At 37.4% G+C, this 15,699-nt stretch overlaps 1 protein-coding gene across 1 annotated transcript in view; it reads left to right on the top strand.

Moving 5' to 3' along the window:
- LOC121430504 (CAD protein-like) overlaps positions 1-13,975 on the top strand; it is a 68,957-nt gene extending 54,982 nt beyond the window's left edge. The window contains exons 29-39 of the mRNA XM_041627786.1: positions 371-486; positions 1,236-1,451; positions 1,840-2,071; positions 2,769-2,965; positions 4,773-4,835; positions 6,322-6,463; positions 8,929-9,125; positions 9,678-9,833; positions 11,088-11,189; positions 12,517-12,611; positions 13,148-13,975. Of these exons, the coding sequence (XP_041483720.1) occupies positions 371-486; positions 1,236-1,451; positions 1,840-2,071; positions 2,769-2,965; positions 4,773-4,835; positions 6,322-6,463; positions 8,929-9,125; positions 9,678-9,833; positions 11,088-11,189; positions 12,517-12,611; positions 13,148-13,250 (1,619 nt within the window). The 3' untranslated portion in view covers positions 13,251-13,975. The remainder of the gene's footprint in view (positions 1-370; positions 487-1,235; positions 1,452-1,839; positions 2,072-2,768; positions 2,966-4,772; positions 4,836-6,321; positions 6,464-8,928; positions 9,126-9,677; positions 9,834-11,087; positions 11,190-12,516; positions 12,612-13,147) is intronic.
- The last annotated feature ends 1,724 nt before the right edge of the window (positions 13,976-15,699 follow it).

Raw genomic sequence — 15,699 nt, 5'->3', positions numbered from 1 at the left:
ATGTGATTATTGCTATGATTTCATGCTGATGTTCAAGTCTGGCCAGTCCTCATTTTGTGACAGTTACCATAGCAACAAGTCGTTGGGTCTGACAACTTTCCTTAAATCTGATTGGCTGAGAGGCACTGTTACTATGGTATTTGTGGGATAAAACAGAATTTGTCGAATAAAAATTCTGACAAGTCTTCATGAAGACTCCCCAGGTCAGAATATTTCTCAGCCGATCCAAAGCCAAGAATTTCCTGAAATGATCAAACCTAGTAATCAAATTAAAAAAAAAAGGAGGAGAGCGGAATACTTTATATGGTGCCCTGATCATGAATTATGTCATCAGTGAATGCCCCCAATTTATTTTTATTTTTTTCTGCAGCCCCCCATACAGTAGAAGAGAAGAACGGCGAGAACCCGCCCCCAGGCTTCCCTGGTCTTGAGACTATGCTCCCGCTCTTGCTAACGGCTGTCAATGATGGCAGGCTAACTATCGAGGTAGGCAACTAATTCTCTTATTTATGATGGATCCAGAAAGGAGCTGAAGGGATGCATGCCCCCAATATATTTTGAGAATTGCCCATTGTGTATTCATATTGATTTAGCTTAATCTAAGAACATTGTCATCGGCACCCCCTCTATTTAATTTGTTATTTGTGCTCTGTTCTGTGTTCGATCTGTTGGTAGAGCGTCCGTCTCACAACCGGAAGTTCGGGAGTTCAAACCCCAGCCAGCCCAAAAGTCGTTAAAAGATGGGAGTTGCTGCTACCCTGGTGTTCAACGATTAAAGGGATAGAGCCTCGTCGATCTGGCAGTGCACAGCGGCTGCCGGGCCCATGATCAGTTGGGCAAAGCAAATGAAATTTCATTTCATGTCTATTTCGAACAATACAAGCTGGATTTTCATCTTATCATTTTCTTCTCCCTCAAAATCTTTGATCCACCATTTACTTACAAGTGATATCAGTTGATAAAAAAATAACTTGTACTAGCCTTAATTGAATATCTAATGAGGTTTAATATATTGATATATTGCTATTAAGTCTGTAAAAAGCATATTTTATTGGATCAAAATCTTTCCCAATCCTTTGTGTCATTATGATCAATTCATGATAAATGTAAATATCAAATCTTGTATCCACTTTGTTTCGTCAAAAACAGCCTATAATGAAGTCATGATTATCCTGTGAAAATCTTCCAGATAGTAATAGTGTACTGATTTAAGCTTGACCTTTGACCCTTGACAGGATATAATCCTCCGTCTCCATACCAACCCTCGGAGGATCTTCAGCTTGCCGGAGCAGAAGGACACCTACATCGAGGTAGACCTGGACCAGGTCTGGACCATACCCACTGCCATGGCCCACACCAAGAGCAAGTGGACCCCGTTTGCTGGTCGAAAGGTCAAAGGAGCCGTGCGTAGGGTCGTGCTGCGAGGAGAGCTGGCGTATGTGGATGGGCAGGTAAGGAGTGTTTCATTTCCACAATTTAGAATATGGGCAATGCCATAAAATTATCAACCTTTCTGTAAGATCGTCCCCCATTTTTCTCAATTTTTTCTTCACTTCATGAACTTCAGGTACCCATTCACCTCACCTGGGTTGAGTGCGGCACAATGTTGGTAAATTTATTGCTGAAGGAAAACATGCCATGGCTGGGATTTAAACCCACGTCCTTCTGAATGAAAGACGAGTCGTAACCACTTAAGACTATGGTGCCCCCAGATTTATAAGATAAAATCCAGTATTAAATTTAGAACACAGTCAAGAATCCATCTAGTTTTGAAATGAGTGCCAGGTCTGATGTTTGGTGTAACAAAGAAGTATTCAAATGATTTTGTCCATTCAACAGGTGGTTGTATCACCGGGATTCGGCAAGGACGTCCGCACCATGCCGGAGGGTGTACCCACCCCTGCCCCCCTCTCAGTCCAGGTGGCACCTGCCCCACAGATACTGGGACAGCCATCCTCCCGTCCCACTTCACGCCCCTCATCGCGCCCCTCCTCGCCGCACAGGCTGCCCAGAGAGGGCGAGACACGCTTCCAGCTACCTGCGAGGGTTCATCGACTATCAGAACCGAGTGGTAAGAATTTCTTGGAAAAATAATTTATTGATTGGCCCATTAGGGCCTTTTATTTACATCCAGCATTAGAGTGACAATGTACCTTGGTAAAGCAATCAAACTATAGCATGGTAACAGTCATGGTAACAGTCATGGTAACAACCAATGTTTCCTTGGTAGATAATGGCAAGATAGTACTATTCGCTGGATCCTTAATACGGTGCGCCACGTATCGGTTCGGCAGACAGGCCAATTTCTAACTTTGGGGTTGACATAGCAGGGAGCGCACAGTGCTAGTGTAACGTAACGTGACTAAGTTTGTGTGTTTACCATCCACTGCGTTAATTTCAATGTCCGACGTTTTTCCATGAGGCACTGTGAATTTGGGCCTGTCTGCTGCAACCAATAGGTGGCGTAACTTATGTTTATCCACCAAATTGTTAGTCTTAATGAAATCAGCCCATGGTTTATCATCGTTTTTGTTAGATTGTCCAATTGCATTTCCTGTGGAATCCATGAAGCGTACCAAATTTGAATTGAATCTGGGCCGCCAAAATCCCAAACCCTTGATCTATGAAAGGCAATATCAAATGTAAACAGTTCCTTTGAGTTGAGCATCCTACATTTATCCACATCCTTATATGATTTAATGTTCCAAAATGAAAATCATTCTTGTACTCTTAAAAAGAATGAACTTCAACCTCCCAACTCATTTCAGAAACCAACTTGATGTCGCCCCCAATCAACCCTCCTCAGCCAACCAGGACGGCCTTCGCCTCACCACAGCAGGGTATGATGTCCCCCTTCGGTCTTGGGGATGGACCCCCTCTTACCCCTGTACCGGTGGTATCTACCGGTGGATCCTCGTTAACTGGTAAACACATCTTGAGTGCAGCTCAAATGACCAAAGAACAGGTGGGTTTAGCTTTTCATGAAGCGTCGACTCCTCCATTGTCATTAGATTGCTTTAATGCAAGGGCCACTAAGTTCAGGACACTGTTGTATTGAAGATACAATCAATTGTTCAATTATGTCTGAGTTTGCTTGATGTAAAATTGTATACTTTTAATTAAAGCTCAAGTCCACCCCAGAAAAATGTTGATTTGAATAAATAGAGAAAAATTAAACTAGCATTATCCTGAAAATTTCATCAAAATCAGATGTAAAATAAGAAAGTTATGGCATTTAAAGTATCACTTATTTTTCACAAAACAGTGATATGCACAACTCAGTGACATGCAAATGAGACGGTCGATGATGTCCCTCACTATTTCTTTTGTTTTTTATTGTTTGAATTATACAATATTTCATTTTTTACAGATTTGACAATGTGGACCAACTTGACTAAACCAGATAGTATTAATGCTAATTCCACATGTTCAGGAGGAATTAATCATTGTTTCACTTGTCAATGAAGAGAAAATTAGAATGTTTCATATTTCGTATAATGAAATACAAAAATAGTGAGTGGATGATGTCATCGGTCTCCTCATTTGCATACTGACCAGGATGTGCATATAACTATTTTGTGAAATTAAGCGAAAATTTAAAATGTCATGGCTTTCTTATTTTACATCCGATTTTGATGAAATTTTGAGTGTTATGCTTGTTGGATTTTTCTCTTTTTATTCAAATCAATTTTTTGGTGGGATGGACTTGTCCTTTAAGGGTATCACTTTATGTTGTACACCCCATGGTGGTGGATGGATTAAGAGCAAAACAATGTGTGATATTTCAATTTCAATTTATTTACACTCTCAATAAAAACATGAAAAAACATACATAAGGTACAAAAGTAAAACACTGTGAGAACATACAAAAAACATATTTATGAGAATGAGGGGCCAACAAAAAAGAGCAGATAGCCTTATTGAGCGTTGACCCAACAACTATAGGACAAAATCAAGAAATATTTAAAAAAAGATGACATAAATGAAAACATATATTAACTCATACATTAAAAAATATAGCGTAGTTATACATGCAAATTAAGAATACAAACTTAAAAGATGAAATTTGTAATAACGTTTAAAAGAATTGAGGGTTCGGCATGTTTTAATGTTTTAATGCGGTAAATTATTCCAAAGAATAGGTCCTTGAAAATAAATTGAGTTATGGGAAACTGAGGTACGTACTCGTGGTAAATGATAATCAAATAAACTGCGGGTATTGTGTTGATGAATAGAAAAATTAAGGCAAAATTTAGACATAATGGATTCAGGAATAAGTGATTTGGAACAAAGATACATAAATATTGCGATGTTAAACTTATTTACATCAGACAAAGTAAGTAAATGAAGATTATGAAAATGTGGCAAGGTATGGGCATTATAAGGGCTATTACAAATGATCCTCACGGCCTTTTTCTGTAGATATGTTTAGACTACTACTGCTAATTTGATAATAACAACAAACATCAACAATAATAGCAATATTCCTCTTCCTCATGTAAGGTGATTATTTTTTCCTTCCTTTTTTCACCCACATTTTCTTTTCCACTTCCTCTTCTTCCTCCTCTTCCTTCTTCCTTCCTCCTCCACCTCTCCCTCCCAGGTTTTAGCATTTTAGATTTTTTTAAATTCCTATCCATCATTTTCCTGAAGTAAAAGCAGACAATTTTTGTTTGGGAAAACCCATAAAGGCTTTATGATGTCTCACGTTTAAGACTATCATGATGAAATTGTTATTGATTATTCTTCTGTTTGTCTTTTATATTTGACAGCTTCACAACCTGTTCAACATCACTCACAACATGAGGAAGAACTTGGATTATTCCATTCTTAAGGTAAGCTGGAGGAAACAAATGACTAAAGAAAGTTATACTTGTTGTATTTTGGCCTCAATATCTCTCTTGGTGATTTATGTAGGTGGTTTCATTGTAAAAACCCTCTTGGTGCTCTTCTAAAGTGATGATGCAAATATCATGTACTCTAGTGGGTGATTCACGAGAGTGTTATTATTGGTGCTAGGGGTGTTGGTGTTATTGTAGGTGTTTTTGCTAGTACTTGTGTTGCTGCTGTTGCTCTTGGTGTAAAGTCTGATGTTGGTATTGGTGTTCTTGCTGGTACTTGTGTTGCTGCTGTTGCTCTTTATGTAAAGTCTGATGTTGGTGTTAGTATTAATGTCAGTGTAGGTGTTGGTGTTCTTGCTAGTGCTTGTGATGCTGCTGTTGGGGGTAGTATGGAGAAACCAAACCATGTGGCTGAACTTAGTCCCACCACAAATCTTAGATTAAAACTTATTCCACTCATATTGAAAGCTTGGCATTGAGTGACATCAATCCTCATTTTGAACTCGGTGTCTTTGTGCTGGTATTATTGCCCCAGTACCGACACCAATTTCTAACTCTGAAATTTAACAACTATGCGTTAGCCAACCTCATTGTACAATCTGATGAGTTATGGCGTTAGTATTACTCCAGCCTCAGCACCAGCTTGTGTTACACCAAATGGGAAACAACCCAATATTAACCAACCCATTTCCAACTCAGTGCTAGTTTTCACTGGCATTTAGAACCGAACTGAAAATACCTCAATTTTAATTAGCCTCATTAAGGCAATTCCATAAGATATACATGTCAGACCCCTATTTGTGGGACCTTTCTGAACTGATCTCTTCTGTTTTGTAGCTCATATTATCATCAAGTTGTAATGCTCTCAAGTACTAATGGCTTGACTGTATCATGAATTGACTTAAGAATGGAAGACAATTAGGGTTCAGGGGAGCGTTGTCATCAACATTTTCATCCGACTAGTTGTCAGATCTGACAACTTTCCTTGAATTTGATTGGCAGAAGCACTGTCGAATAAAATGGTACTTGATCCCCAGATTATATAAAAAAAGTTAACTATTTTCTTGAACTGGCCATGGATGTTTTCCTTTATTTCCATATCACAAATTTAATTGAAGTTAGTATGCATTGTAAAAATATTACATGAGGTATTGCCCTTACAGTATAATCAGCTTTGAACAAAATTTTCTTACATTGAGATGTTGTGGCTCAGTGGATAAGTCTCTGGACTTTGAACCACAAGGTCTGGGGTTCTAATCCCATAACAGCACTAACGTCCTTTGGCGAGGTGTTAATCTACATTTGCCACTCTCCACCAAGGTGTTGTACCGGTTAGGAAGAAATTCCTTGAATGCTCGAGTGTCTGATGAGGATAGCCTTGCTAAAGCCGGGGCAATAGTATGCAGTGCTTAGAAGCATTTGTAGTAAGTGTTATATAGATCTTGCATATTATTATTAACAAAACTGCAATTTTAACCAGGGTAAGGTTGTGAGCCTGATGTTCTACGAGGGAAGCACAAGGACTTCATCATCATTCCAGGCCGGAGCACAGCGTCTTGGAGGCAGTGTCATCAAGTTTAATGAGAGCACCTCATCTCATTCTAAAGGAGAGACACTATCAGGTATGTTGGGTACATGGAGTATGAGCCTTGTGTAATAGCATTACCTTTTACCAAAAACCCCACTTAGGAGCAATTGCTTTATACCACATGCAACTGGACATGTAAGGGCGACTCCAAGTCGTGCTTCAAATCTTAAAACACCCCCTTGCAAATAAGTTGAAATTTTTTTACTCCATTTACTTCTTAATTCAATCCATAGATCAAATGAATAACATTGAGAAAACAAATCCTACCATTTAATATAAGTTATTATTGTTAGTTATACACTGTATCCATGGATCTGCCCCAGAATATAATATTAATTTGTTGATGCCATACAATCCTCCTCGACATTTAAGATCTTCTGATTCAAAATTGCTTACAGTTCCTAAATCCAAGAAATCGTGGGGGATCGGTCATTTGCACATGCTGGGACATCCTTATGGAATCAGTTGCCATATTCCATTTGTAGTATTTCAAATATCAATAATTTCAAACTTACTCTACAAACCCATTTGTTTAAAGTTGCCTTCCAGTAGTTTCCTTTCATTGTCATGACTGTCCTTTTATCCTTGTCCCTTCCTGTTTCATGTAATTTTTTCTCTTATTTCCTTTTCACAGCACCTTCAGCACATAATCAATGTGGATTTGGCGCTTGAGAAATACTCTATATTATTATTATTGTTAAGTTTACAGATTAATTTTCATAACACTTACATTACACATTGTGTTGGTATTGCCATTAAACCTGAATCTATAAATTCTGCATGTAGAAAAGATGTATCACTTGAAGCCAATAGATGCACAGAAAATAATTGTGGCACATTGCAGCATACACTAATTCGAAATTGTTTTGTTTTTAATTGTTTTTACTTTGTATACATGACCAATTCAGCCATTTTGCTGCGACTCATGTTTTTAATAAACCTTTAATTGAATTGAATTGTGTTTGGTTTATCATGCACCACAAATAGTTTGCATAAACAGCTGTATTATTTATGGGTCACAACGTTAGATGTGCCCAAATATCCCACCTGGATGAAGCTTGTTGGAGATGTATTTCATTACATAAGGTGCTTTGAACCAATCAATTTCACTTGCGCAGACATTTTTCATGATCGATATACATGTACAGTCCGACCTCTCTTATCCGGCCTATCCGGATCTCTCCACTATCCGAACGCACACTTGCTGAGATTTTTTTTTTCACTCTAGTACGTGGGTAATGAGATTTTAATCTAACTCAAAATTCCTATGCAAACTCACTTTGATTACATACATTTTCCAATAGAAACTACCTACAACCACATTATTTTTTATGAAAATATCTTACCCAAATCACCAAAAGAACTTACACAGGATAATTTTCCAGTAAATCAGGGTGCAGCATGACAATTTTATCACGTTCTCTTTCTTTTGTGGGAAAAAGCAACACACGTATGTCTCACTAGGTACGTAAGATCATATCTCTGTGGGCCCGATACGTAAGGAGCCATCTATCATGTTTCATCCTACAGTCATAACAATGGCTGATTTTGCAAAGCTTCTAGGATGCTCACCGCAGTGATCCATTTCAAAATTTGTTTTTATTATAGTGAGCCATTCTTTTTCTTTCGAGGTATGCTCGATGTTTACCTCAATCATTTTAGCAGGTAAATTATCCAAGAGTTTTGGTAACCAATCAATTTCATTTCCGTAAAAACGCCTATAATTTGCACTGACACTAAAGTGAATACTGTCTGCGTATGCCCAATACAATTATAGATTATGTGTAGCTACCATAGGGGAGGCAGCTGCATATAATTAATATTGGGTCTCCCAGATCCGGATAAATCCCTTATCCGGATTGATGCTGGTCCCAACCTGTCCAGATAAGAGAGGTCGGACTGTATTAGGAAATCGTCTCTCACAATGTTTAGCAGAGCATTTCATGAACACTTGTCACCTGATGATTGATTGACCAAGAAACACAGATGTCTGACTGTTACTAAGTATTGTAATGGTTGTATAGAACATCTGACAAGTACTTTCAAGATACCCTCAACAGGAATTTGTATGATTCACAGCCATAGGAGCAGTGGGGTAGTGGTTCCGACTTTTGCCTTGTAATCAGAGGGTCGTGTGTTCTAATCCCACCGCGGTCTGGCAAACTCTGGCAAGACGTTAATCCCTACTTTGCCACTCTGGACCCGGGTGCTAAATGGGTACTTGGTAGGATGTAAAAAAAAATCATTGTAGCTTGTCCGGTACTGTATGCGCCTCACCGCCAACTGACTGGAATACTCCCCAGGGAGTGGAGGATGTGCTTACATTGTCTGCGGGACTGACTGACTGAATCCGGTGACCGGGATAATAATATATCTGTAAAGCGCTTAGACACGTCGTTCCGATGTATAAGCACTATGTAAAAGCAGATAATTATTATAATCATGTATCAAAATAAACTTCTTTTTTTTCAATTTCCAAATTAATATGTTCATTTGCAGATACCGTACAGATGATGGCAAGCTATGCTGATGTAATAGTCCTTCGCCATCCTCAGCCTGGGGCGGTGGAAGCAGCCTCTAAGGTCTGTCGCAAACCAATCATCAACGCTGGTGACGGAGTCGGGGAGCATCCAACCCAAGCTCTGCTGGATATCTTCACAATCCGTGAGGAGATCGGTACAGTCAACGGGTTAACGGTAAGATCACTACGCTCAAATTGGCAAATTGAACGATTTTCTTTTAAAGCAAGTGAGTGAAGATAGATTTTTTTTAAATAATTGTCAGTATAGTATTTTGGGGGTTAGTGAAATTTCCAACTAGAATATTAATGTCTATGCACATTGGAAGTAATGCTTTAGATCTATTTCCAAGTTTAAATCACTTTAAAATAAGAATCTGTTATGTGTATTCTAATTCTAAACTGCAATGGAAATGGTGTATTAACAAATTCATTTCTGATTCATGTGGGTATGTGATGTGGTCATTGTGCTTCAGAAATTTACTCACGTTTGTCTGATATTTTGTTCAATTCTTATTTCTTGAAATATTTGTTGAATATCTTTGCAGGCCTCTGATGGGATAAGAGTTTTTAAATGATCATGTCAATCATTAATCAAATTATTCTTATCCAGTAACATATATCATTAATGATTTATAAGGAAAAAGACTGTATTTAAGATACCAAACAAACTATTGGTAGATTCAGTAGGCACTCCATTCTTTGTGTTTTCACCCCGCATTCTACACAGATCACAATGGTTGGTGACCTGAAGCACGGTCGCACTGTCCATTCCCTGGCCAGACTACTGACCCTCTATCGGGTCAATCTGCGCTACGTCTCACCGGATAGTCTCAAGATGCCGGCCAAGGTCAAGGAATATGTCAAGAACAGAGGCATTCCACAGGTCAGTTTTACTTATAGATTTCAGACAATTCTTGCTAATGTTGGGAGCTGAGCCGGGCTGGAACTCGGAGCCTGGCGAGTTGGGCGGGGCGGGGGATTTCCCCTTGGCAAAGCCGGTCTGGGTTGATGGCTAAAACAGAATAGATTGGAAGCTGAAAATTACCAAATAAACAATTAGACAACGTGAATTATTTACCTCCATGCGTAAATTGAACTCAGATATCCAATATCCAACTGAATTGATCCTTAAGCTGGATTTCAGCCACATCGAGCATGGGAAATGGCGGTATTTTGGCTTCGATCTCGACATATTGCCTTATATTTATGTCTTCTTAACCCTAAATCTCCCGGGGTATTTTGATTCTTGTCATTCCCGGGGGGGGGGGCCATTAAGATCTCGGCCGCCGATCGCGCGAGCGACGCAAAAATTTGCATGGTGGTAGTGTGCGATGTAATCTACAAGGCTGTATGGTAAAATTTTCCAAAATAATGAGATTTTATTTTATATGAATTAATTATGCTAATTTATGCATAAATCATACTTTTTGCTCTAATTCACTAAATAAAGCTCCTAGAATGCTAATTTTTGGTAAAAATTTTCTTTGTAGCATTCTTAACAATCGTAATTCAAAAAAACTTTGGTTTGGAAATAAATTTTTTATGTATTTTATTGTTTTATGAATTTCTTATGTATTTCTTTGTTTTTTTACTTTTTGTTTTTTATTGTTTTTTCAATGGAAATTGTTCCAGACATAATTCTGATCATAAACAAGGCAAAATTGAATAAGTTTAATCAGTAAAAGTAGAAATAATGATACATTTATGAATTTTGGCTAAATACGCAATTTGCATTGGATTTGTACATGAAATCACGTTTATGAGCAATTTTGGGTCTGACATGCACTTGCGTAATGTTGCGTAATGTCGTAACCGCGTACCCGGGCGTCACAACTTTGGTCTCAAAATTTGCGCGAGACTTGAATGTAAAAAGTCAGTGAGCTAGGAGGGGAAAAAAATTCGCGCAGCAGATATATCGTGGAAATTGTTGAGGGGGGGGGCATTATGGCCCCCCTCTGGGAGAATTAGGGTTAAGACTTTGTTCTCTGAAATGTTATGTATTCTTTGTATTACTACATCTTCATTTTGCCAAATGAATAATAATTTTTGTTAAAGAGTGAGATAATTTGTGTGCTTATGATAAGTGTGCAATCCCAACAATATCACATGATCTTGTCTGATTCTTATCCGTCTGCAGGAAGAATATGCCACCATTGAAGAGGCCTTGCCCAACACAGACGTCCTTTACATGACACGAATCCAAAGAGAGAGATTTGAGAGTATGGAAGAATACAATAAGGTACCCATAAATAGAGCATTGTTTTCACTTCTAATGCCATTTTATTATTCCATCCTTTCTAAAAAAAAAATCCATCTAATATTAAAGGCTACCTTAAAGGGATGGTCCAGGCTGAAAGTATTTATAGCTTAATAAATAGAGTAGAATTCACTGAGCAAAATGCAAAAAATTTCATCAAAAATCGGATAACAAATAAAAAAGTTATCTTGTGAAAACAGTCGTCATAAATATTCATAAGGTGGGCTGATGATGTCACATCCCCACTTCTTTTGTATCTTATTATATAAAATTAGGTTTATTCAATTTTTTTCCTCCAAGAACTATAAAAATTAAATTTACAACTGATTTAGTGCATTAGATATTTATTGCTGTAACTTATTCCACTTTAAGGGAGACATATTATTCACATGAGTATGAAATCATGAACAAATTAAGATTTTATGTAATAACATTAGAAAAACGGAAAGTGGAGATGTGACATCATCAACCCACCTAATGAATATTCATGAAGACGTATTTTCACAAAACATTGCTTAACTTCAAACTTTATTATTTGTTATCCGATTTTGATGAAATTTTCGGCATTTTGCTCAGTGATTCCTACTCTATGTATTAAGATATAAATATTTTCAGCCCAGACCATCCCTTTAATGAAACTCTGTTCATGTAACCCTAATCTAGCTTTGAAAATATTGAATTTTCCCTTTAGATATTTGCTAATAATGGAGAATTTTAATCTTAAATGTAGGGATTAAACTATAGCAAATAGGAAACAAAATGCTTTAATACTTGAAAAAGGGCTACAAGTCGAGTAGAAAGTTGTGCATAAAACAGCTTTATGAAACACCATTGGTGTTAGGGGCCATTCCCTGCCCCCCAAAAAATCTGCAATTTTCACAAAATTTTTCAACCTGCTGTCCAAATAGATGATGAACTACAATGGGTGAATAAGAGGTGAAAATGTTGTGTGTCGTAGGGATGCAGAGAAATTTCATACCACACATGCATTTTCACCTTATATTCACCCATGGTCACCATATATTTCTTCGTTTTAAAATGCAAATTGTAACTTTTTCATTTAATTAAAATTTATCATTAATTCTGACTTGGAGGATATCTATATTTTATATTTTTTCTCATATATTTTATATTTGTTCTCATATATTTCATATATTTTATTCTCTATTTCATATTTATGTCTGAAAATTGATGGGGAAAAAATGGTTGTCAATTTAAGGATCAGTAGAAGATTAATTTGGGCATCATGAGAGTTGTGTTCAGTACATTCATGGGTTAATGTTGTGTGTCCCATTCTTCATTTCTCTAGGTATCCGGTCACTTCATCTTGACCACTAACACAATGACCAAGGCCAAGGAAAAGATGGTTGTGCTTCACCCACTTCCTAGGGTTGATGAAATCAGGTAAGGTCTGATGGCATGCCAGCCAGGAGCTGGTGGGTGTTTCATAAAGCTGTTCTTAAGTTAAGAATGACTTTACGCATGACTGGTGATCCTTTTTTGTGCTACATGATATATCCCTATGTAGCTGGCCTAGCACCTAAGATCATGTTCCAGTTGTGCGTAAAGTTGTGCGTAATTTTACAAACAGCTTTATGAAACACCCACTAGGCTTGATAAGTCTTTTGTTATTGTGCAATTCCCTTAATAAGCCTTGTTTGAAGACCTGGTAAAAAAAAGCAGGAATATTTTGAGAAAAAAAAACTTTCACTTTTCTTAACATAATTTTTAGTTCAAGGCCGACCAATACTACAAGGAAAAGTGGAGATGAATGGGGCAATAGCTTTGTGTAAATTGGGGGGACCTGTGATGCTTTTCCTCTTTCCTTTTACTTTTTAGTCTTGTGAAATGACATTTTACTAGTTTTGTTTTGTTCTTTCTTTATGTCCTCTGCTATTTGATAAATGTATTAAATGCCTGGCCCTATCTCTTTCTTGCAGCCCTGCTGTCGATACTGACCCAAGAGCAGCCTACTTCAGGCAAGCAGAATACGGCATGTACGTCAGGATGGCTCTCTTGGCTATGGTACTTGGCAAGGCATAGAACCTATAGTGGCCTTTGGCAATATCAGCAACACTTCAATTGCATCAATGGGATTCTTTGGTACTTGACAAGACATTAGGGGTGAACCTAGCCAGATAAGACAGAGTACTTGGGACAGAAATGGAATGGCATCTAACTTGGCTTGATTTACCTCTGAAAGGCAGAGAAGCTATAGTGGCCTTTGACAATATCAGCAAGACTTTTGCATCATTAGTTGGATTCTTTGGTACTTGACAAGACATCAGGGATAGTACACAGTGGACAGGCCTACCATTATGTACAAATAATATGAACTTTGAAATGGAATTTAATCTAACCTAGCTAGATTTGCAATTGAAAAGCGTGACGCTACTGTGACCTTTGTCAGCAAGACTTGAGTGGCATCATATTTTTTTCTGCTTCAACTACTGAATCCTTTGGTAGTTGGTAAGGTAAGATCCAGTGTAGCCCTTGACAATGTCAGCAATACATTATCAGCATCAGTTTAGATCTTCACCTCTCAGTTGGGAATCGTAGGTTTTGTAACAATGCCAGTATGGTCAACCCACTAAGCTCCAGTAGGCTTTGGGACTGCTAGGCTCTAGAAGACAACTGGTTAAGACAGTAAAGTGTCCACATCTTTTGTGAAATTATATTTCAGACTTTTTTACATGTCCTTCAGAGCACTGTTCAGAGTTCCTTGACCAATGAAACACCAATTTCAATTTGCCATTGATGGCCCCTTTCTTTGAAAAAGCTTTTAGCGACACTTTCTTTGTGGCTTTTGAGCAATGGTAGCATGGGTCAAGACAAACTGAATTCATTTAGATTTTGTTCAGTGTGTAACATAAGTTTGCTTTACTTAAAAGTATGAAAATTGAGGGGGGGGGAAGGGTCGCTCTGTAATCACTTAAACATATATTGTATGTAATGTATTCCCTAATATTCAGTGATTTTTTTTGTCATCCCTGTACTTCTCAAAGAAGAAAATTCTGTTCAGAAATATCATGTTGTCCATGTTAAAAACGGGTCGCTTCCAAAAATGTTTAACATTTGCAATGGCTTTCTGATAGTTGGCCAATCATCATTAATTGTTCATTGTACTTCAAGCCATCAATTACTTCATTATGTATTCAATTGTTTTTGTTTATTATAACAGTTCTAATGACATGCGTATCAACAATCAAACTCGACTTTCATAGTGAAATGGTTGAGAACGCGTAAAAAGCTTATAATGCAATGCAGGACTGTCAGAATGTGAAATATGATCAAAGAGACGAATCTTTGTCAACATGTTGATAGTGGATTCTACCATTCCCACAGGTTTTGTTCACGGCCCAACTATTTCCATTAGGGAATGGATTATGACATGCGTATCAACAATCAAACTCGACTTTCATAGCGAAATTGTTGAGAACGCGTAAAAAGCTTATAATGCAATGATTAAAAGGACTGTCAGAATGTGAAATATGATCAAAGAGACGAATCTTTGTCAACATGTTGACTAGTGGATTCTGCCATTCCCACAGGCTTTTTTTCGCGGCCCAACTATTTCCATTAGGGAATGGATTATAACCCTCTACTTTAAAGGTCAAGTCCACCCAAAAAAAATATTGATTTGAATAAATAGAGAAAAATCAAACTAGCATAATGCTGAAAATTTCATCAAAATCTGATGTAAAATAAGAAAAGTTATGACATTTTAACATTTCGCTTATTTTTCACAAAAGAGTGATATGCACAATTCAGTGACATGATAATGAGACAGTCGATGATGTCCTTCACTCACTATTTCTTTTGATTTTTATTGTTTGACTTATACAATATTTCATTTTTTACACATTTGACGATAAGGACCAACTTGTCTGGACCATATGGTATTTAACAATACTAATGCCACATGTTCAGGGAGGAACTAATCATTGTTACACTTAACCAGGAGAAAATTAGAATATTTCATGTAATAAAATACAAAAGAAAAGTGAGTGGATGATGTCATCGGTCTCCTCATTTCCCTACTGACCAGGATGTGTACAGAACTTTTTTGGGAAATTAAGCGAAAATTTAGAATGTCATAACTTTCTTATATAACATCCAATTTTCATGAAATTTTCAGTGTTGTGCTTGTTGGATTTTTCTCATTTTATTCAGATCAACTTCTTGTTGGGTTGGACTTGTCCTTTAAATTTGTAAATTTGCAAAAAGCCAGTAGGTGTGCGTATTCAGTAATATTCTGCACTTTTTTCCCCACACTGTATGAATAAACATTCCATACATGTTTAACAATAGGAATGGTGAGCACAAATGAAAGAATCAATGTCCTCCAAATAAAGATATTTAGATTGCCAATAAAAATTTGGAATGGTGGCCAGTAACGAATTTGCATAAAATGCAGTCTCCCATATCAAATATGCAAATATTAAACGAAGGTGCTAACCGCATCAAGTCCTCCATCATACAGTGAATGTTC

Source organism: Lytechinus variegatus, chromosome 17 (assembly GCF_018143015.1).
Source record: "Lytechinus variegatus isolate NC3 chromosome 17, Lvar_3.0, whole genome shotgun sequence".
Taxonomy (NCBI): domain Eukaryota; kingdom Metazoa; phylum Echinodermata; class Echinoidea; order Temnopleuroida; family Toxopneustidae; genus Lytechinus; species Lytechinus variegatus.
Note: the sequence above shows the minus strand (reverse complement) of the source record. Positions and strands in the feature narration are given on the sequence as shown.